This window comes from Apiospora aurea (genome assembly GCF_038362705.1).
Source record: "Apiospora aurea strain CBS 24483 chromosome Unknown utg000004l_segment0_segment0, whole genome shotgun sequence".
NCBI lineage: Eukaryota > Fungi > Ascomycota > Sordariomycetes > Amphisphaeriales > Apiosporaceae > Apiospora > Apiospora aurea.
The window spans coordinates 4549752-4569629 of record NW_027117391.1 but is presented as its reverse complement, the minus strand read 5'-3'; the positions used below and the strand labels follow the sequence as shown (position 1 = coordinate 4569629).

General features: G+C 54.3%; 6 protein-coding genes across 6 annotated transcripts; 2 read left to right on the top strand and 4 right to left on the bottom strand.

Moving 5' to 3' along the window:
- Positions 1–2533: 2533 nt before the first annotated feature.
- PG986_006170 (mitogen-activated protein kinase HOG1) lies at positions 2534–3927 on the top strand (the record flags this gene model as incomplete). The annotated part of the gene is made up of 5 exons (XM_066842392.1): positions 2534–2637; positions 2759–2932; positions 2995–3094; positions 3161–3780; positions 3846–3927. 5 exons carry the CDS (start codon positions 2534–2536, stop codon positions 3925–3927), a joined length of 1080 nt encoding a protein of 359 aa, XP_066702254.1.
- Positions 3928–5338: 1411 nt separating this feature from the next.
- Positions 5339–7698, bottom strand: PG986_006169 (uncharacterized protein; the record flags this gene model as incomplete). Its single annotated transcript, XM_066842391.1, has 4 exons — positions 5339–5568; positions 5618–7291; positions 7378–7398; positions 7458–7698. The coding sequence occupies 4 exons, from the start codon at positions 7696–7698 to the stop codon at positions 5339–5341; spliced, it is 2166 nt and encodes a 721-aa protein (XP_066702253.1).
- Positions 7699–9528: 1830 nt separating this feature from the next.
- Positions 9529–11120, bottom strand: PG986_006168 (uncharacterized protein; the record flags this gene model as incomplete). The annotated part of the gene is made up of 2 exons (XM_066842390.1): positions 9529–10145; positions 10211–11120. The coding sequence occupies 2 exons, from the start codon at positions 11118–11120 to the stop codon at positions 9529–9531; spliced, it is 1527 nt and encodes a 508-aa protein (XP_066702252.1).
- A 1278-nt stretch (positions 11121–12398) lies between these two features.
- On the top strand, positions 12399–14333 carry PG986_006167 (uncharacterized protein; the record flags this gene model as incomplete). Its single annotated transcript, XM_066842389.1, has 1 exon — positions 12399–14333. One exon carries the CDS (start codon positions 12399–12401, stop codon positions 14331–14333), a length of 1935 nt encoding a protein of 644 aa, XP_066702251.1.
- A 1015-nt stretch (positions 14334–15348) lies between these two features.
- Positions 15349–16740, bottom strand: PG986_006166 (carbamoyl-phosphate synthase arginine-specific small chain; the record flags this gene model as incomplete). Its single annotated transcript, XM_066842388.1, has 1 exon — positions 15349–16740. The coding sequence occupies one exon, from the start codon at positions 16738–16740 to the stop codon at positions 15349–15351; it is 1392 nt and encodes a 463-aa protein (XP_066702250.1).
- Positions 16741–18694: 1954 nt separating this feature from the next.
- On the bottom strand, positions 18695–19684 carry PG986_006165 (uncharacterized protein; the record flags this gene model as incomplete). Its single annotated transcript, XM_066842387.1, has 3 exons — positions 18695–18777; positions 18881–19520; positions 19634–19684. 3 exons carry the CDS (start codon positions 19682–19684, stop codon positions 18695–18697), a joined length of 774 nt encoding a protein of 257 aa, XP_066702249.1.
- Positions 19685–19878: the final 194 nt, after the last annotated feature.

Here is a 19878-nt window from a genome sequence, read left to right as displayed (position 1 = left end):
ATCGTACTATGCCTTTCTGCCATCCGCTTTCTCTCATCCCATCCCATGCCGTAGCAGCAGATAGACAGATGCATGGGGCGTCGCTGGGATCTGTGTCCCGTTCCTCTGTCTGAGCTGCGAGTTACGAATGCGCATGGTCGTCCATCCCTTTGTCATTAAACGTGGACCGATAGTCATGCAGTCTGAACCGTACTGTACCGCAGTTCTATACCGTAGCATACGAGTACCCGATATCGTGGGCTGGCTGGCCTGGGCCGATGAGGCATTCCCGTCACAACATACCCATGCCATGAGCTGAAACCTGTTTCTTCATAGAGAGAGAATTGCGTTTCTTTCTCCTTTACAATTCCCATCCTTCTTGAATGCCATCGGTCCCCTCTGCAAACCTGACCTGAAAACTTCGTACTTATCCACATCGTGTTTCGTGAGCCCAATCCTTTGAAACGCATCTGTACAGCTCCTTTGAGGGAGACTTCCGCACTAGAGCCCGCAGCCGACGACGACGACGACCAACTCGCCTACGGGAGACCTCAATTGGCGCGATAATCGCCGAGATACAAGCTTTATCTTGCACGACCTTCCGACAAGCCCTGCCGCCTTCTAGATCTCCCATCGCTTGCTTCTACGCGGCTTCCAGACGGGCAACGACAGAACGATCGACATTTTGAAAGGTGTGGCCGCAGCGCAGATCAGATCTGACACCAATCCAGCATCTCCCTCGCTGTAAGTGTGCTATTTTTGACTACCATCCTCTTCCTCCCAGGTCAAGTATAGCCACGCTTCAGACCGCATGGGTCGGGGGTGGTGGGACTGAGAGAAAAGACTGTTGCCGTCGACTGTTTCTGTCTTGCGGCGCTGCTCGCAGTCGACAGTTCAGCTCCATCCGCCCCCCTCCTCTGGGTCCCAGCATGACAACAGATACCCCGCGATTGAACTGGATCACTGGCCAGCCATCGTGACTGAGGCGGCGGCAGCCCTCCCAGGCAAATGCGGCTGGAAGTCGACGATGGGACAGGACGGAGAAACATATAAGAGAGACACGGCGAGCGTGCACACACACGCACACACACACACGCCCGCCTCTCCTGACACTACCTTCCCCTATCCGTGTCCCTCGAAGCTAAACCGTTGGTGCTTTGTTCTGTAGGTCACAGGACCAGTCCATCCCGACCCCATCGGCCGTCCAGCCGTATTACGGCCCAGCCTACGGCGCGTTAGACGAGCAATCCGACCAGCCACGAAGCAAAGAAGAAGCGAGGATCCCAAGGGATTGCCAAGCTACACAAATCGAATAGTATCGTGCCGGACTGGCACCCATCTTATCGACAGCCCAAAGTAGGTGATGCTGCGAAACCAACGCTACGCTATGTACCTGTAGCCTTGGTGGGGTTCTTCTTCTTCGTCCTCTTCATCTCCAGTGCAGCCCATCACGTTGATTCGCGCCAATCCATTTCCCACCTGACCCGGTCCAATTACAGGCACTGTTGCTTATTATTACCTCGCCGTTATATCATTAGGTACCACTGCTCTGCGCTGCTCTGCTATTGACCTGCCCGTTGGTTGTATTGAAACTTCCAGGTAGCCTCCGCGCGCGCATATCCACTTCTTATCGCTGCTGCCCTGCATTGATCTCTCTCTTTTACGTACGGTACGGTGTCCTGGAAGCCAGCCAGTCAGCCGAGCTACTACTACCCTAGAAGCTACCTACCGTTTCTTACCTGCCGCCCTGTCTGCCTGTGGTTCGTGGCTCGGACAGCTGCCCCCCCAAGCGAACTAGCCCGCCTGCTCTTGCGATCGCGATCCCATTTGCAACTGGAGCCCCAGCGACCAGAACCCCCCCCGACAGGGAACCCGACCGCACCGCTATTCCTGTACGCGCGCCCACGCAACCCACGCACCAGACCAACGCAGACACGCACACACACTCGCTGCCTCTTGTCTGTCTCCCTGTCCTGTCCAGTTTCGGCCCAAGTCCATCCAGTTCGGCCGGCCCAGTCCAGGCCAGCTCAGAAGCCGTGTGTTTGCCAGTCCCATTCTTTTGCCTCTGCTGCTGCTTGCTGCTACTGCCTGCCTTGCCTGCCTGCTGCTGCTTCTGCTTGCTGCTACTGCTGCTAGTCCTCCGGCTGCGACTACTTGCTGCTATTACCACCACTCCCGCTACCAAGTGCAAAGAAACTCATTTGTACCCTGTTTTTATCTCAATTTTTTTTGAGTGGAAAGAGACTCGTCCACGTCGGCTAAGGGGGAAAAATCCTGTTCTGTGGTTTTCCCTGTTATTTCGCCATCGACTTTCCCTTCAACTAACATTACCATATCGCATTTCCTCCATCCGCACCGCCGACTTCCCCCAAACGCCTCTTCTCCCCTCTTCTACCCCGCCACCCAAATAACTTCCTCTCATTACCAGTAGACGGCTATTCCCTTGCCTTAATATCGCGAGCAGCCTCTACACACCCCATCCTTGCCCCTTGAACGCGAATTGCTCTTTTTTCTCGCTTTGCATTAGCACCGCCGTTACTGCACATCCTTCACAATGGCGGAATTCATACGCGCCCAGATCTTTGGTACCACCTTCGAGATCACCTCGAGGTATTCCGACCTGCAGCCTGTAGGCATGGGTGCCTTTGGTCTTGTCTGGTAAGTCTCGACTGTCCTGCGACTGTCCTGCGTCTTCCTTTCCCCTGCAGATTTGCAGTATCTGGATCATGTTGAGGAGAGAACGCTAATTTGTTCTGTTTTTTTCCTTCCCGCTCTACAGCTCCGCCAAAGATCAGCTCACCGGACAAAATGTCGCCGTCAAGAAGATCATGAAGCCTTTCAGCACCCCTGTCCTGGCCAAGCGAACATACCGAGAGTTGAAGCTGCTCAAGCACTTAAGGCACGAGAACGTCATCTCTCTTAGCGACATCTTTATCTCTCCTCTTGAGGATATGTGCGTTCTCCCATGCCCAACGCTTGGCTGCCGCCGCAGGACAAGAACTGATAACCCTTTAGCTACTTCGTCACCGAGCTGCTTGGTACCGATCTTCACCGCCTGCTTACCTCGAGACCGTTGGAGAAGCAATTCATCCAGTACTTTCTATACCAGATCATGGTTCGTGAAGCTGCTCAGTACCTATAACCACTACCCTATGCTGACTGAGGGGTTTTCCTCTTGCAGCGCGGTCTCAAATACGTTCACTCCGCAGGCGTCGTCCACCGTGACTTGAAGCCCAGCAACATCCTCGTCAACGAAAACTGCGATTTGAAGATCTGCGATTTCGGATTGGCCCGTATCCAGGACCCTCAGATGACCGGATATGTCTCCACACGATACTACCGAGCCCCCGAGATCATGCTCACCTGGCAAAAGTATGATATCGAGGTGGACATCTGGAGTGCTGGATGCATCTTCGCCGAGATGTTGGAGGGCAAGCCGCTTTTCCCTGGCAAGGACCACGTCAACCAGTTCTCCATCATCACGGAGCTCCTGGGCACTCCTCCGGATGATGTCATCAACACCATTGCCAGCGAGAACACTCTCAGATTCGTCAAGTCTCTGCCGAAGCGCGAGAGACAACCTCTCAAGAACAAATTCAAGAACGCCGATCCCGCGGCGATTGATCTCCTCGAGCGCATGCTCGTGTTCGACCCTAAGAAGCGAATCACGGCTACCGAAGCTCTGGCCCACGAGTATCTTGCTCCCTACCATGACCCCAGTGACGAGCCCGTTGCCGAGGAGAAGTTCGATTGGAGTTTCAACGACGCAGACTTGCCTGTGGACACGTGGAAGATCATGATGTGAGTATCCAGGTTACCCCCAACATATTGGAAACGTTGGTCAACTTACTTATACAAGGCAACAGGTACTCGGAGATTCTTGATTATCATAATGTGGAATCAAACAACCCGCCAGCCGTCGACCCCGAGCAATTCAATGGTCAGTAGACAGGAAGCTGGGGGAGGGTGGAGCCAGCTGCCACATATGGTTTGGAATGACCTTGCGATTGAAGTGTTTTGCGGCGTTCTGAGACTGGTTTCGGGGTTTGGCGGTCTTTTCTTGATTTGTGGTTTATTTCTATGTTGTCGAGATCTTGCTGGGTCTCGCTCAAGCTTTTTCCCGTGGATCGTGGTGTCAATGACCGGTCCTGGTCGAGAAGGTGAACGACAGAAGATGGGCTGCTGGGGAGGGAGGAGTAGCTACGGTAGCGGCTTGGTCGTTTCCTGTCGCAGAACGTAATGAGTGGCAAGTCCGCTCAGGAATATATGCTTGCAATGACAAGCAAAAACTAATGAGCAGGATTTGGGAGCTTGCGGCAGCCCAATCCGTATATCAAGCTCATTACGAGGAGCTGTCGGGCATGGCTAGCCCAGGGGTCTTTTTGCGGAAGTGGTGACAACCGGCGGCCGCAAAAGAAAAAAAAACTGGCGATATACCTACCCTGGTAGCTTGTAAGACCCATGACAGCCCAAAGAAGAAAAATGAATGAAGACACCAGATTTGAACACGGAAGACTATCATGCCAATGAGTTCAGTGATGCTAGATTTATGCCTTTGTTCAAGCATACTCGGTGGCTTGCTGTTCTTGAGGCCTCGGGTCAGCGTAGCAAGTGCAAGGCGACTTGGTGACATTGCTGTGATACCGAGTACGCAAACATCACGACCGCTGCGCCACACTGGAGGAAACATGCTCAGGGAGAATGGGCTAATAGGTCTTACGCATGTAAGAAATACATTCCGTTAGTATCGGAAGCATCACTTATGGCAAAAGACAGGACATAGGCACAGGGATCGAGTAGGTGTTCATTATCTACACACGGCTCCCTGTACGTCTCGTTGGCATCGTCACCAGTTCTCAACATACATCGAATCCCAAGAAAGAGCCGGCCGGAGCTTGATTGTTTGCTTACTACTCACTGTTCAAGGTCCTGCTACATCTGAGCCAAACAACAAAAACTTCCTGCCAGGTGTCGGGAAGTACCTGGCCTCTGTGTGTGCCCCTATGTCGCTCTATCTCATTTGCTCTCGTGTCATCTCAAACAGTGGCCAGCTAGCTACCTCCCGGCTCAAGGAGACGTTTCCTAAGCCAATCTGCTGTCAGCTTTTTAGCCTTGCCGCTGGCCGGCATTGGTTTCTAGGGCGGCGGAAATATCTGCCATTGGCGAGATTTCTCCTCGTCTGTGCAAGGAGGGCAAATCAGGCCACATGCACAATATTCCCAAATCTTGCATTGTTTGTCTTTCGTCTTATGGGTTTTCAGGTGATTGTCAATTGAGTGTGGGTGTCGATACCCCGGATACATCGGTGCCAGCAAGGGCCTATCTGCGGAAAGCGCCGCCTGGTGGCATACCACGGCCATCAAAGCCTCCATATGGGATCTGGTCGGGAGCCCCTTGGAATCCTGGGGGAACAGCCCAGGCGGCGGTCCTCCATAGAAGCCGGGCGGTGCGGGTGGGCCACGGAAACCCTCAGGGGGAAAGCACCAGCAATGCCGGGAGGGAAATTCGGCGGGAAGTTGCCAGGCATCGGTCCGTTCCGGCTGCCGGCCAGTCCCGGAGGCGGTATCATTGGGCGGCCACCTGGCCCGCCTGGTACATGTGGGATATGCTGGTTTCCTTGAATCCAGTTGGGGTGTACTTGGTCCAGGCCAGGGGGAACCTGTCGCTGAAGAATCTGGGTTGGCTGCGGGGGGCGGCTGCTGCTGCTGCTGCTGCTGTTGCTGATGCCTCCTCTGCTCGTGCTCGTGGATAAGCTGAGCTTCGTCAAAAAAGGCGGGCAGCCCTTGAGGACGTCCCTGATGCTGCGCTGAGCCGCGATCGCGTGGGTAGTCATCACGGTCAGGGGTCTGCGGGATTTGGGCCGGCCTCGACGGCTGTGGCATCCTGATGTATTGTTCCGGCCGTGTAATTTCTGGCGGATTGCGCGCACTCTGCATGAGAGTCATGAGGAACTCTTCTTTGCTGTTGCGGCTTGGCATTTGATCACGACCACCCTGGTTCGACAAGGAAGGATGACGTTGACCAATAAGTTCATGGAGCATCTGCTGATCAGGTCGCATAGGGGGAAGATGCGGTAGAAGCTGGGTTGCCTGTTGAGGTCTCGGAGCGTGGATTTCATGCGGTTGCTGTGGCGGTAGACCGCGGCCTAAAGAATCCTGGAAGGGACCAGGGGAGGAGACAGAACCCTTGCCTTCATGGGTCTGTTGCGGTGCTGGGAAACCCCCAGATGGCGGGGTGTTGGTGAATGGCTTCTGTTTGTGCAGCTTCTGGATCAATGACTCGAAAGCTGCCTTCTCTTCAACATCGCTAGAGCCTGTGTGCTGATGCTGCTGGTGCGGCGGCTGGGCGCTGCTCGAGGTCGCTCCACTAGCAAAGGCGAGAAGAGGATTCATCATAACGGGGTCAGACGCTGGAGGCCCGGCAGATGGTGTCGGGGGCTCGGTCTGCCGTTCTTGCCCACCCTGGGCCGAGAAGAAGTTCTGGAATCTCGAACCTGTCTTAGGCTTGGCCTGCGCACCGCTGTCCCTAACAGCTTCGAGGTGGTTCACTCCGTCGGTACCGGGAGGAGGGCTTGAGAAGTTGGCGAAGAACTTGTCCGGGCCCATCTCCACGGCTGGTGCCGATTTGATCTTGGACTTTTCGGCTTCGAAAACATTGGCACGGGTATTGTCAAGATTAGAGATAGCAGCGGGTGCGTCGGCTCTGGCAGCACCGCCCTTGCTTGCTTTCATGCTCTCCATGAACTTCTTCAGGTCTGCCTCGGTGTGGCCTTGGGCGCTTTCCTCAGAAGGCTCGTCAAGCCACTCGGGTTCACGCTCCTGGCGATGATCGCGCTCCCATCTTCGTTCGTAGTTCCGATCCTTGGGCTTGTCACCCTCATCGCGATCTCTCCAACTTTTGCCCCTGTCGAAGCGCTCACGGGCAGATGGCGGTTCAGCATCCGTGTTGTTGCCTCTGACCCAGGCTGGTTGATCTGTCTTGTTTCTGGGCAGACCATTGCGGCGGGGTTTCTCGCTCTCATCAGCATCCCTGTCTCGACCAAATTCTCCAAAGTTATTGCGGCGGGGCTTTTTATCCTCGCTTTCGTCCCCATGACCGTCTCGCAGACGTCGTTCAGGCGCGAGTTTCTCCGGTCGTTCACCCATGCGACCATGGAATCGCTCGGCGCCCTCGTGGCCAAAACTTTTGCGCGGCTTCACGGTACTCCAACCATCACTATCCTGGTCGGCGTTTTCGCGGCGACGGAAATCTTTTCGACCATCGCGGTCCTTGCTGCTGCGTTCGGGGCATCTCCCTCGCCATTTCGGCGAAGCTGGGCGAATCGGTCGGTCTTGTCGTTGTCAAAGGGCTTAGTACCCCGTAGTAGAGTTGCGGAATTGAACGTTGTCCTTGGCGGACCAAGTACGATGTCGTCAGGGTCTGCAAATCGAGGTTAGCATATACGGTAGGGGTTGGGTTTGGGGAGTCAAAAGACGGACTTGCTGAGTTGCGCGACGCATGCCTATCTACTCCTGGTCGCCTATTGGTGCCGTCCAACAACGAGGTGTCGTTCCTGGTTCTTTCGGTGCCAGTCTTGGCACCTCCGGTCGCTTGGGCATTGCGAAAGGTCTCTGGTGGAGGGCCCATCCACTCCTCAGGAGGAGGCAGAGTACTCGGCTTTACACATAGCGGAGATTGCCGCAGATGGAAGAGTACGTCTATTGGATATCGCGTTGCCATGGCATCTGAGAAGCTGGCGTTTGCGAGCTGGACTGTAGAGAAGGTAGAGGAAGGAAGTATGTGTGAGAAAAAGTGCGGTCGACCAAGCGACCGACTCAGCTGCAAGACAGCCGGGAGAGGATAGGGAGGTGATGCAACGTCAGGCGGATGGCAGATGCGTCTTTTCCTGGCTTGGATGGAGCCGACAGGTGTGCGTTTCGCTTTCTTGCTCGGTGTCTTGTTGGGGTTGGTCGGGATGTAAAAGACAGCAGCTGCGGGAGGAAGCAGGCGGGTTGGGATATGTATGTGCGGGGTGTGTCGGTGTGTAGAAGAGATTGACGAGGGAACGGGTGCGTGAGAGCAGAGTGTGTGTGTGTGTGCGTGCGCGCGGTAGATGGGTAGGTAGGGTGGTAAAGAGGTAGAGAGGTAGAGTGAGTGGTAGCGAGGTAGAGTGGTAGAGACGTGGTAGAGGGAGGTGTGGTTTCGCTCGCTCCGATCAGACCCCAATCCAGTTCCAAATTGGAGACAAGACAGGTAGGTCAACGGAGGTGAGGAAGGAACCACCGACCGACAGACAGGCCAAGCCTGTACTTCTTCCAAGTTCCAATTCGCTTCGTCTCTGCCCTGGGCTGCCGACTAAAAAGGGTTCCCGCTCAATTGCAGTGTATTTGCTTTGTACTTCAATGGTATCCACGACAGAGCGGGCGAGTAAAAAGGGGGCAGTTTCTTTCTTGTATTGGTTGGTACACGAGGGGCGATTTTGCAGGCCGTGTGTGCGTGTTGTGGTGTGTGTTGAGAGTGAATGCAACGTGGTTCAGAAAATAATCGGCGTGCTTGGTCGGTTCGGTTTGGCTGGGCTCGTTCGTACTTGAGACGACTGACTGACTGGACTGGACTGGCAGGACTGGGCAGCTGGGTCAGGAGCTGGAGCTGGAGCTGTAGCTGGTTGGGTAGCGTTTGTGTTAGGTAGGCACTCTCTGCAGTGGCCATATCAACTTGATCAGCAGCAGGTAGGTAGGTAGCATAATAGCATGACACTGCTGCACCCTCCCGACCCGGTACTGGTAGGCAGTAACGGTACCAGCAGCACTGGAACTGGAACTGGAACTGGAACTGGAACTGGAACTGAGACTGGGACTGGGACTTGGACGAGACTCCGCACTTGGCCAATCCCACCACCAAAACAGCCAACCTTCGACCGAGTAGTTGCAGACAGGCACCCAGAATCATCACATCCTCAAGCGCCTATTCTAGTGAAAAGGCCATTGGTGTATCTACGTAGAATCATATGCCATTCGACTATCATGCAAGCATTGGCAGCAGCATATCAAATATCGAATTGTATTGTAGGTTATGTAGCTTTGGGTTAGTTACGTAGAGCTGGCGGTATCCACATTGCGGCGGGAGACAGGGACTCGCTGGCTCACGAGGGGTAAATGGTCAGTGCTCTTGCTCTCTCTCTCTCTCTCTCTCTCTCTTTCTCCCCCTAGGTACGCCTCAGCATATATCGATAGAAAGGAGAAGTCTCCTTTAACCGATTTGCCCCCTTTGCATTGTCCATTTTTTTTTTTGACACCCAATGCTCCCTGTACGAGACGAGCATCATATTCGGCAACGGTGCTCACAAAACCATCAGATTATCGGAACGGCATAATCTCAAATTCTTCTACTTCCGAATGGGGGCCCAAAGCCGAAGACTGGTGACAAACAATATTCCGTTTCTAAGCTCGCAAGGGGTATTGTGTAAAAGCAACGAACAACTCCTAGAACGTCTCTCGCAATGTCGACTACACATGACCCTGTCAGCCTGTGGTAAAGAACAAATGCATGCCACACTGCCACATCACGATATCAAGCATCAGGATCGCTCTCGGCCTCGCTGGTTCGGACTGTCAAGCCCAAGTCGTCACGCAGTCTCATGAGCATGTCTCGGGCCCAGCAGACTGTGACCATGATGCCAAGCGCATTCCAACCTTCTTGACAGGCCTCCGCCATGTTCATCTTGAGAGGCGTATGAGTGTTCGCCTCTGGACTGGCCGCGTCTCGGCTGACAATAATCAACCACGAACTCATAATAACGAACCCATATATGACCGGTACCTTGGGGTGGCTCGGCAGGGATCCGAGACCGCGCTCGTCAAACCGTTGGCGCCAGCGCTCAGCTAACTTGGTCAATTGCTCTTCAACTTCGACTGATGACGTTTCGGAGCTGCCAGAAACCTCCATTATCTTGATGGTCGGTAGGAGGTCGTCTCTGTAGGCACTCAAGTCCCCGTCAGTCCAGGACCACTGAATGGCATCGGTAAGGAGTTTGTGGAGTCGTCTAGACATGTCTTGGTTGATGGTTCTGCGTTTCGCATGCTTCTCTGCGTCGGTCCAGCGCTTGTCCCTAGCGACCTTAGCCTGCTTGGTCCGAAGATCCCGGATACGCGAAGCCACTTCGATGAAGTTGCGGAGATGACGGGCACCTATTCATTGTCAGTGGGAGAACATCTCGAGCGCAATCATCAATCATGAAACTTTTTCAACGTACCTCGAACTTCGTATCTGTCCACGTGGGCGTAGATCCGTGGCCTGGCCGCCATGCCCTTGGTCTGATGATAGAACATACAATCAGAGACGGGAGCGCCGAGGAAATGAACCCTCCAAGTGGAAGGGAGCAACGAAAACTCATCCCGGCCCTTGAGAACCGCATTGAGAACGATCTGCTCACGGCGCCAGTGGTCAAGTGCGTCGTAATCGCTGTCGCTCACTTCAGGGTCAGACTCGGCCTTGCCATCTGTGTCATCTTCGTTGTCGGCCTCTTGGGCTCCTGACACTGAAATCCCACGAGAGCTCTCCCTAGTACCCTTGCTTTGGAGGCAAAAATAACGGCGTGGTTGTTTCTGGCTCCTGATTTGAGTTTCGCCACCTAAGAGATCATGAACATGGCCATACTTTCGCTTGTTTACCCCCGTATGTTCTCCAAGCGGCATGCCGCAATAGATGACGGTTGATTCCCGCTCCTCGTCCTTCACATCATGTTCACCGGGAAAGTATGCCTTGCTCTCGTAGACGTCGTAGAGAGTATCGTCAGTTTCAATGGAGGGACGTACGGCACCTTGGAGGTCTTGTTGAACGTCTTCATCAGAGAGGATTTCCTTTGGAGAGCATGCTGTAGTGGGGGATACTTCTGCCAAGGGAGTATTCCTTGGTCTGGACTCGATGGACTTGGGTGTCAGTGGTAAAAACCCCTTTTGAGTGGACGTAGCCCGGTTTCCCCCTTCCTGAAGTGTTGCGCTTGGTGGACTGGGTTCAGGTGTTGTGGCCGACAGACCACGGAAAGTACCACTTTGTCCTTGTTTCATGACTGGAACTGATCCGACGAAGACATGCTCCGGCTCCTCCTCTTTGACCTTTGCAGGCTCGTTGTGACGAGCTTTCTTGGGCGGAGTTGTCTGCATCGTGCCTGATTCGCTCTCACAGATTGAATGACCTCAACCACATAGCCTTGCCAATGTCACTGTATAAGGTGAGCTGGTGAGTGAGATGGCAGTAACGATCCGGTTCCTTAACCTTGCACACAAGTCCGGCTAGTGCAGGCTTCCGACAGCAGGGATTCAGCAATGGATCAGTAAGTCCTGAGTAGACGACAACGCCGAAAAAAAAGAACAGATGCAAATTGTTGCGTTTGCACAAACTCAAACCGAGCAGGGTAACATATGACAATGTTGGTGATGGTGTGAGATGGACTTATCAATCAAGGCCAGCTTCAGTAGGAAACAGCGTGTAGCTGCAGCCCTCGAGGGAAGCCCCCTCTGATCTTGGTGGATTGTTCCCGATTGTAGATGCGATGTGATTGTTGAGATTCAGGTGAGATGAAGGTGGGTGGTTGATTTGCAACTGGCCAATCTCAGCACAAGCTTCACTGCTGGCACTTGGGAGTCTGGTCTGCTCCACTTGAACAGCAGCTTACATATTTCCTATTTGGACAGCATGGGCAGTAGCCAATGATTCTGTTTCGTACCTACCTCGCTCGTGGTGTACAGTATATCCCCCAATTGATCTAGAAATTACGTACATTTATGGACTTGTATGTGGTATCTTCCTATCAAGTAACCAGTGTAGTCTTCTGGATACCTATCTCGTTCGAGTTGAATGATGTGATCTCACTGCCTGTCTTCTGTGCCTGCATGTTGCCGTTGCCAGGGTACTTCCAGGATGTACTCCGTACCTCGCCCTCATCCGCATCCTCATTTGCATGCATGCGTCCACTTAAAGAACTTGCAAGAGCAATCGAGAGTTTTGCCCCATTGGGCCTAGTGACGATCTACGGCTGCCCGACCTTGGCCTTGGCCCGTCGCTTGTCGCGACACACGCGCTCAGAAAGGCCCAGTCCCAGTCCCAGTCCCAATCCCAATCCCAGCATGTTAAAAGTGCGACGACGTTTCAATGTCGAGATTGCGCATCGCAACCAGACGTATCCCCTACAACAACATTGCCTGCACTCTCCCACTCGAGAGTCCCGTCCCTCGCCCCAAATCGCATATTTTTATTCCTCCACCTCCGCCCTGCTGCAGGTCTCGACTGAACTTCAAATAGCTGCTCCTTTTGGACCAAGTCTGTTTTGTTCTGCCAGCCCGACTACTACCAATCCTAGTTTTGTCGACGTCACTTGCACTGCAATCCCTTGGGGTTTCGACTGATCGCATCCGCCAGAACATGATCGCAACCACGCAATCATGGCAACCGATTACAACAAATTAAAGGTCGTAGATCTTAGGGCCGAGCTGAAAAGCAGAGGTCTTCCTACAAATGGCCTAAAAGCAGAACTTGTCGCAAGACTGAAAGAGGCAGAATCCGGCGGCACCGAAAATGACGACGCCGAAGAAGTCCCTGCTACTACCGACGAGCAAGAAGTAGTCCCGCCCGCCCAAGGTGGAAGCAACGAGTCGAACGAGGCCGTGGTACAGCCAGAGGTAGAGGACGACACCGTTGTAGAAGGTGCCCAAGATAATGCGCCTGCTGCATCAGATCCGCCAGTGCCCAATGGCGACAGCGCCGTTACGGCTGCGGCAGAGGAGCCTGCATCTTCAACGGCCCAAGACACAGAGGCTCCTGCCACACAAGTCGATTCCGCCGCATCGAGTGTTCAGCCGGAGCCATCAACAGTCCCGTCCCCGTCCGAGGCCCTGAAAGACTCACAGAAGCGCAGGCGCCGATCTACCACCCCAGCTCCAGATCCTGACGAGGTCGCTCGGAAACGAACGAGACATGAGTCGGGCGAGGATATCTCAACTGCGACTGTTGGAGACGACTTATCTGCGGCCAAAGAGGATGTCACTCCAGAGCCCAAGAAAAATGAGGTTGATATGGTCGATAGCAATCAGCACGATGCTGAAGAAGCTGCAGCCACGAATGCTGCTGATGCGGGGCAACTGCACGATAACAAACTTGAGAACAATCAAGGTGACTCCCAAAACGGGGAACAAGGGGACGTACTGATGCCTGATCACCAGGATCCTGACCAAGATCGGCCTTACGCAAGGTCTGAGCAGCAAAGTGACACCCACATGGAAGACGACCATCCTCAAGTTTCTGCCGCCGAGGTAGAACGCGACGTCGAGCCTTCAATCCACCCTGCCACTGCCGCTTTATACATCAAGAATTTTATGAGACCTCTTCGACCGCAGCAAGTCCAGGATCACCTCGTTCACTTAGCGACACCTGCCGGTTCGGACTTGGACGATCGCGCCGTCGTCGATTTCTACCTTGACAACATACGCACACACTCACTTGTTTTGTTCAACACGACGTCGGCCGCCTCACGCGTGCGCACTGCACTTCACGGAACTGTCTGGCCCGAAGAGTCTACCCGCAAGCCTCTGTGGGTTGATTATTTCCCTCCCGAAATGTTTGACGAATGGGTCGATGCCGAGACGGCTGGTCGTGGTGGCCGCGGCTCCTTCAACCGCTTCGAGGTCATTTACGACGAAGATCGTGATGGAAACGTGATGGCCCGACTTGAAGAAGGCGGTGCGGCTCCCCCCGCAGCAAAGGCGCCTCCCTCCCAAACATCCGAACGCAAGATGTCCATTCCTACTGGTCCCCGTGGCATGTCAGGAATCGAAGGCGCCCCTCTCGGTCCCCGCGGCTTCCAATCGGGCGGTGGTCGAGGACCGCCCATGCAGTCCGGCAGACTCGACAGAATGGATTCCCAGAACACCACACGCGCCTTCCCCACTATTTCATACAATCCGGTACCTGAGGAGGTTGCCGACAGGCGCCTTGCAGCCATCGCCGATGCCAAGACCAAGGACTACGATCGGGACTTCGGCAAGGAATACAGGCGCTATTTCTTCGAGCGGGGCGATCTCTTGGTGGATCGCGGCCCGGAGATCTTCTTGGGCATCCGACCTCCTCACCGAGAGCGCGAGCGTCGACGCGGCGGCGGCGGTGGTGGTGGACACGATTTTGGCGGAGGTCGGCCGGATGGCGGACGCCGCAGAAGGGGCGGAGGAGGAGGCGGACGCCGCAATAACCGAGATGGCCCCATGCCTATGCCGCACGGTGTTCCTAGAGGAGGAGACCGTTACCGTGGCGCTGCCTCGTCGGGTCCTGCTTTCGATGACAGAGGCGGAGATCGGTATCGAGGAAACGGCTACGGTCGCTACTGAGGGGGTGACCGGCCTTCTACGGCGAAGAAAAGAATATGCTCATAATGCATAGAGCCATTAGCGCGTTCAGCAATGATGATATGCCAAGAGTATGATAGCCACGAGCTACAATGGCTCAATCTGTCGTTGACCTTCTGATCTCCAGCATACTGACTGGTATGACGATTGGGCTCTCTAGCACACTGGCAATCTTCAGCCTTCCTGAAGTGTAGAGTAAACACTACTTTAGACAAGACATACACCTAGTGTCAGGCTCGCGCCGAAAAGCACCCAGGCACGAATGTGCAATGCCAAACACGAATGAATGGCGCATATTTTCTGAACATTGATGATATCCCTATGACAACGTGCGTCTAGTCTAGTTTCTTCTAACCGTGTAAATGATAAGTTCAAATTATCCTCATCCTGCCGCACGCCAAATGCCTAGCGATAGTATTTGCGTAACCCTTGGATCTCCCCTTGCCACCATCATATCCTACCAGTTGTTATTGAGGTCAACCCATCCGGTGTCCCACAATCTTGGTCAGATCCGATGGAAGGAGATTACCAGATTGAAGGCGTCACGGGTCTATCTCTGTGCCTCCAGACTTCGCAACTTATTTGTTTGTCTTTTGGTGCTAGTCACCCCCAGGCTGTCGCTGTTCTCAAGGCTGTAGGTCAATGTCAGAAGGAAAAAGATGCCTAGATACCTTCACGAGAACGACCAGTATTTGAAGAGCATCGATGGGAGTGGATAGCCATTTCAGTTCGGTGAGCATCTTCCCCAACCCCATTGCGTAAAGCAGCCAGTCGTCGGACGTGGTCAATTTGTATATATCTTCGATTTCAAAGTCATTGTAGAGCTCGCAAATCATGCAGAATGTCACCGAATCACGTGAAAAGGTTTTGGAGAAGAGATTGTTCGAAAATAAGTCCACATGGGAACAGTCCCTGAACAAATTGTTGACGGTAAATACACTAAACGCCATTTTCCAGCAAATTCGCTATCAAGACAAGACAACAGAACCTAACAAGCCTAGGCAGCATTGGCCAGAGGCTCAGGCTGGACACCGACACGCTCCCTGCTCATGATATCGAGCATCAACTGGGAAGGTCGGTTATCCTTGTAGACCTGCTGGGTGCCCTTGAACGCCATCACATCTTCAATGTACTTATCGAAGAGGTAGGAGCTGTCCATCGGACCACCCTTGGCTTCGGGGTGGAACTGCGTCGAGAAGATGGGCCGCGAAGTGTGACGCATACCCTCATTGCTGCCGTCGTTCAGGTTGACGAAGTATTCCTTCCACTCCTTGGGCAGACTGCTGGCATCGACAGCGTAACCGTGGTTCTGGCTGGTAATGTGACACTGGCCGGTGGTAACATCCAGCGCGGGGATGTTGTGAGCCCGGTTACCGTACTTGAGCTTGATGGTGCGAGCACCAACAGCCAGAGCAAGAAGCTGATGGCCCAAGCAGATACCCATAATGGGAACCTGGGACGTCTCCATCAAGGTACGGAGGTTGTAGACAGTCTCCTGACAGTGAGTAGGATCACCAGGGCCGTTGGAGATGAAGACGCCATCGAAGTTGTCGGCCACCTTCTGGATCTTGAAGTTGTAGGGGAACACAGTCACGCTGGCGCCTCGGCTGACCAGACTTCGGAGGATGTTCTCCTTGACACCACAGTCGATCAGGGCAATGTGGTACTTGGGGTTGGGCGCCTCAACAACAAAGGGGGCCTTAGTGCTGACGCGCTTGACCAGGTTGATCTGGCCAGGGTCAACGAAGGACTCGTCCTCATCGGCGTCGTACTCGTCGCCAATGGAGATTCTAGCCAGAGATGAACCCTGCTCACGGAGGAAGGTGACGATCTCGCGGGTGTCGACACCCGAGATGGCCGGGATGCCCTCGCGGGCGCACCAGTCGCCAAGACTCTCGACAGCGGTCCAATGGCTGTACTTCTCCGCAACGTCAGCAACAACAACTCCGGCACACTGGATGTGAGGAGACTCGAAGTATTTCAAGAGGTTGTAGTGATCCCGCATGTTGGAGGGGACACCGTAGTTGCCAATCAGAGGCTGGGTGAAGACGATGATCTGGCCGCGGTAGGAGGGGTCGGTCATCGATTCGGGGTAGCCAACGAGCGAAGTGGTGAAGACGGCCTCGCCAGAGATGTTGGCGTTCGCACCGAAGGCGGTTCCTCGGAAGACAGGGCCATCTCGGATGGTGAGGGTAGCCTCGACACCCGACACAGGCTCGGTGGCTCGGGAAATGGTGGAGGGCATCTGCCTGCCCTTGCTTCCGAGAGCGACGGCGCGGTTGGCCAAGGATGCTGCTGTGACGGAGAAGCATCGAGGTTGGGGCTTGAGCCCAGCTGCAGCGCCGAAGGCGGCAGGCTTGCAAGCCCGGGTTGCAATTCGGGAGAACATGGTTGGTTCTAGGGGTTTGGTTTTGGAGGTGGAGGTATAGCTATCAGATTATTCAATTGACCGTTCTTAAGCGGTCAGGGCCCGCCACAAGTGGTCTGTAGAGAGAAGAGGCAACTGTTAGCCGTGCTGGCAGCCTACGGAGTGGGCCACAGCGATGTCACACACCTGAGATATAATCCTAGAGGGCATTGGGTTAGCACGCAAGGTTCTACAGCATGGCCGGACGGGGGCAGTGGCCTGAAAAGCAGGTGGGAGAGCACTGGAGAGGGGGAGGGAGAGGGAGGATGCCGGATGCCTGCTTACCTGCGAAGTGAAGACTGAAGATCGCCCGTTCATAAGGGCTAGGGGCGCGGCTGCACAGTTACTGGTGAAGAGAAAACATGGACAGTCTGAGTGTCTTTGAGGGAATGAGGAATTTCTAGTTCCGATCGAGGCAGGCGAGGGAGTGGGAGTGCGTATAGCTTAATAAGTGGGAGTGGCAGGAGTCAGTCAGAGGAGGGAGGGAAGAGAGGGTTTTTTTTTCTTCGAGGATGGCCTCCAGGAAAAGGGAAAAATCGATTTTCAGTTTAGTGAGCATCAGTGACTGATGAGTGCCTGCGTCGTCGGGTCTCCTGGTGGGGGTTGGCAACTGATTAGGATGCTGCTCCATCTCCCCGGCCTGCCTGCTGGCCTACTTCTAGGGTACCTAGCAGGGCACCTAGGGCCAGCACGCTGCACGCCAACACGCCAATTCGTCCCTGCCCAGTCCCTGCCCACTGGCGCCAATCATCGTTAGGGTATTAGATCTGCACCCAACAACAAGCCCGCCTAGTCATCGCCGAATCCGGAGCCCCGTCCAGCCCGTCCCTGTTATCTTTGATTTTTTTTTGTTGATTTTTTTTCTCCCTCTCTCTCTTGCGAGGCCCTCGCTCCCCTGACCTAGAGGCCAAAAGGGAATGCCAATCGAATCGGGGCCAGCCCTTATTCGGCACTGAGACCATGGTAACACCAAGAGATGCATCTACGGCTAACCTTACTCGGCCTTTTTGCACAGATCAAACGTGGTTGGCGATGCCGACACGCCTCTGCAAAGGCCAGGTTAGGCCCGGGGCCAAATCCATCTGAGATACAACCTTAATCCCCAGAACGAGTTCAGACGTCATTCCTACTCCCAGCTGCCTGCTACCCCTCCCCAAATCAAAAGGCCATTTTTATTTGCAGACCCGCCAAACGCCCAAAAACCCAGTCCAGCCGCACAGGTATCTATGGACCATAGTAGCTGGTATAGATAAAGCTAGGGAGCAGTCACCCAATCAGATTATTGGAAGCTATTATGTATCCCAATGACCAATGACAACAGATATTCACAAGTCTCGAAACCTACCAATGCGACTACGAAAAGCCACAGCAGTCTGGATGCAACATTTGTGTGCTCCCTACGCAGAGTCACGTACAGCGTGCTTATCAGTATTTTGCTTTTGGCTATATGAGTATATGAGCAGCAGGGTGGATTTGCATCGACTCGCGGAACTTCCTGATTCCCAGTGAACATGTTCAAAGTCCAATCCTTTCGTCAGCACCTTCACCGTATCTTTTGGCTACCCAGCCGTAGCGCAAGCGTGTGCTGGATTGTGGTCATGCACCGACGCAAATTCTAGACCAGCAACCTTCGCGCCTTGGTCACATGTGCAACAACCGACACACAAAAGCAATGACACTAGATACCGCTTGTTATAGCATGGAGCGCCAGGTTCCGGTGGCAGCCAGCATAGATCAGTATAGCGACTGTATACTCGTCGTTCTGTCATTCAACGGATTGTTGAAGCATCGATATACCGACCGTAGCCGAAGAGACAGCAATATCTCGAGTTGTCAATCAAGGAAACGTCACGGAGTCTTTTGGGCCTCGACGAGTTGGTTTGCAAAAAGTTGGTTATTTCTAGTCTTGACAGATTTCGTACAATGCGCACACCGTCTATAAAGCACCAAGCTCTTTGAGTTTCGAGACCATGCCGTCGACATCCTCGACCTTGCCACCGCCTTGTCTGGGCGCGGGTTCTATTTGGTATAATAGTCAGCCTTCGTATACTAGTGCATGCATTCCTCTCTCTCTCCCTTCCTCTCAAGATTCGTAAGGACAAGGGAAATAACATAGACTTACCTGTAACCTTAACGACCTTCAACCGCCTCTCGTTGGCCACGCCCAGGTCGCTCAGGCTCATCTTGACCAAGGGCTTCTTCTTGGCCTTCATGATGTTGGGCAAGCTCGCGTAGCGGGGCTCGTTGAGCCGCAGGTCCGTCGTGATGACCATGGGCAGCTTGGCCTTGACCGTCTCAACGCCGCCGTCGACCTCCTTGGTGACGAGGATGCTGTCGCCCTCGAACTTGACCTCGCTCGCCTGGGTGGCCTGGGGCCAGCCCAGCAGGCCCGCCAGCATCGGCCCCGTCTGCGCGGCGTCGTCGTCGATGCTCTGCTTGCCCAGGATCACCAGGTTGCTCTTCTCCTTGTCGACCAGGGTGCGCAGCATCTTGGCCACGGCCAGCGGCTCCATCTCGTCGCCTTCCTTGCCCTCGACGTGCACGGCGCGGTCGGCGCCCATGGCCATGGCGGTGCGCAGGATGTCCTGGGACTTGGGCGGCCCCGCGCTGACGACGCAGATGTCCTCGACGCCCGGCGGGTAGCGCTTCTTCTCGCGGATTCGCACCGACTCCTCGACCGAGAGCTCGTCAAAGGGGTTCATGCTGTGCTTGACGCCGGCCGTCTCGACCGCCGTTTGGGCCTTGTTGACGCGTGGTTTGACCTGTCATGGAGAAATACCGGTATTAGTGACAAGTGCCCGTTTCCAATACGAATCACGGGTGTCGTGCAAGCGAACGGGTTTTGCATTGGTATGATGGGGAGTAGTAAACGTACTGCATAGTCAATAACCCGCTTCACGGGCACCAGAATCCGTAATGCTGACATGGTGACAGGAATTGGTTTGTTCGAGGCGGATCTGCAACCGTGATGCTTCCGAATCAGCAGCGGAAAGCGAGTGATATGTCCAGCCTCCCGGGCCCCGGCTGCTCCATGAATGACGCTGGCGCTGCAAAAGCCGCTAGACAACATCGGCTAGTGTCGGACCCCAACCTCGGCTTCTGGCACGTGATGCCCCCCTT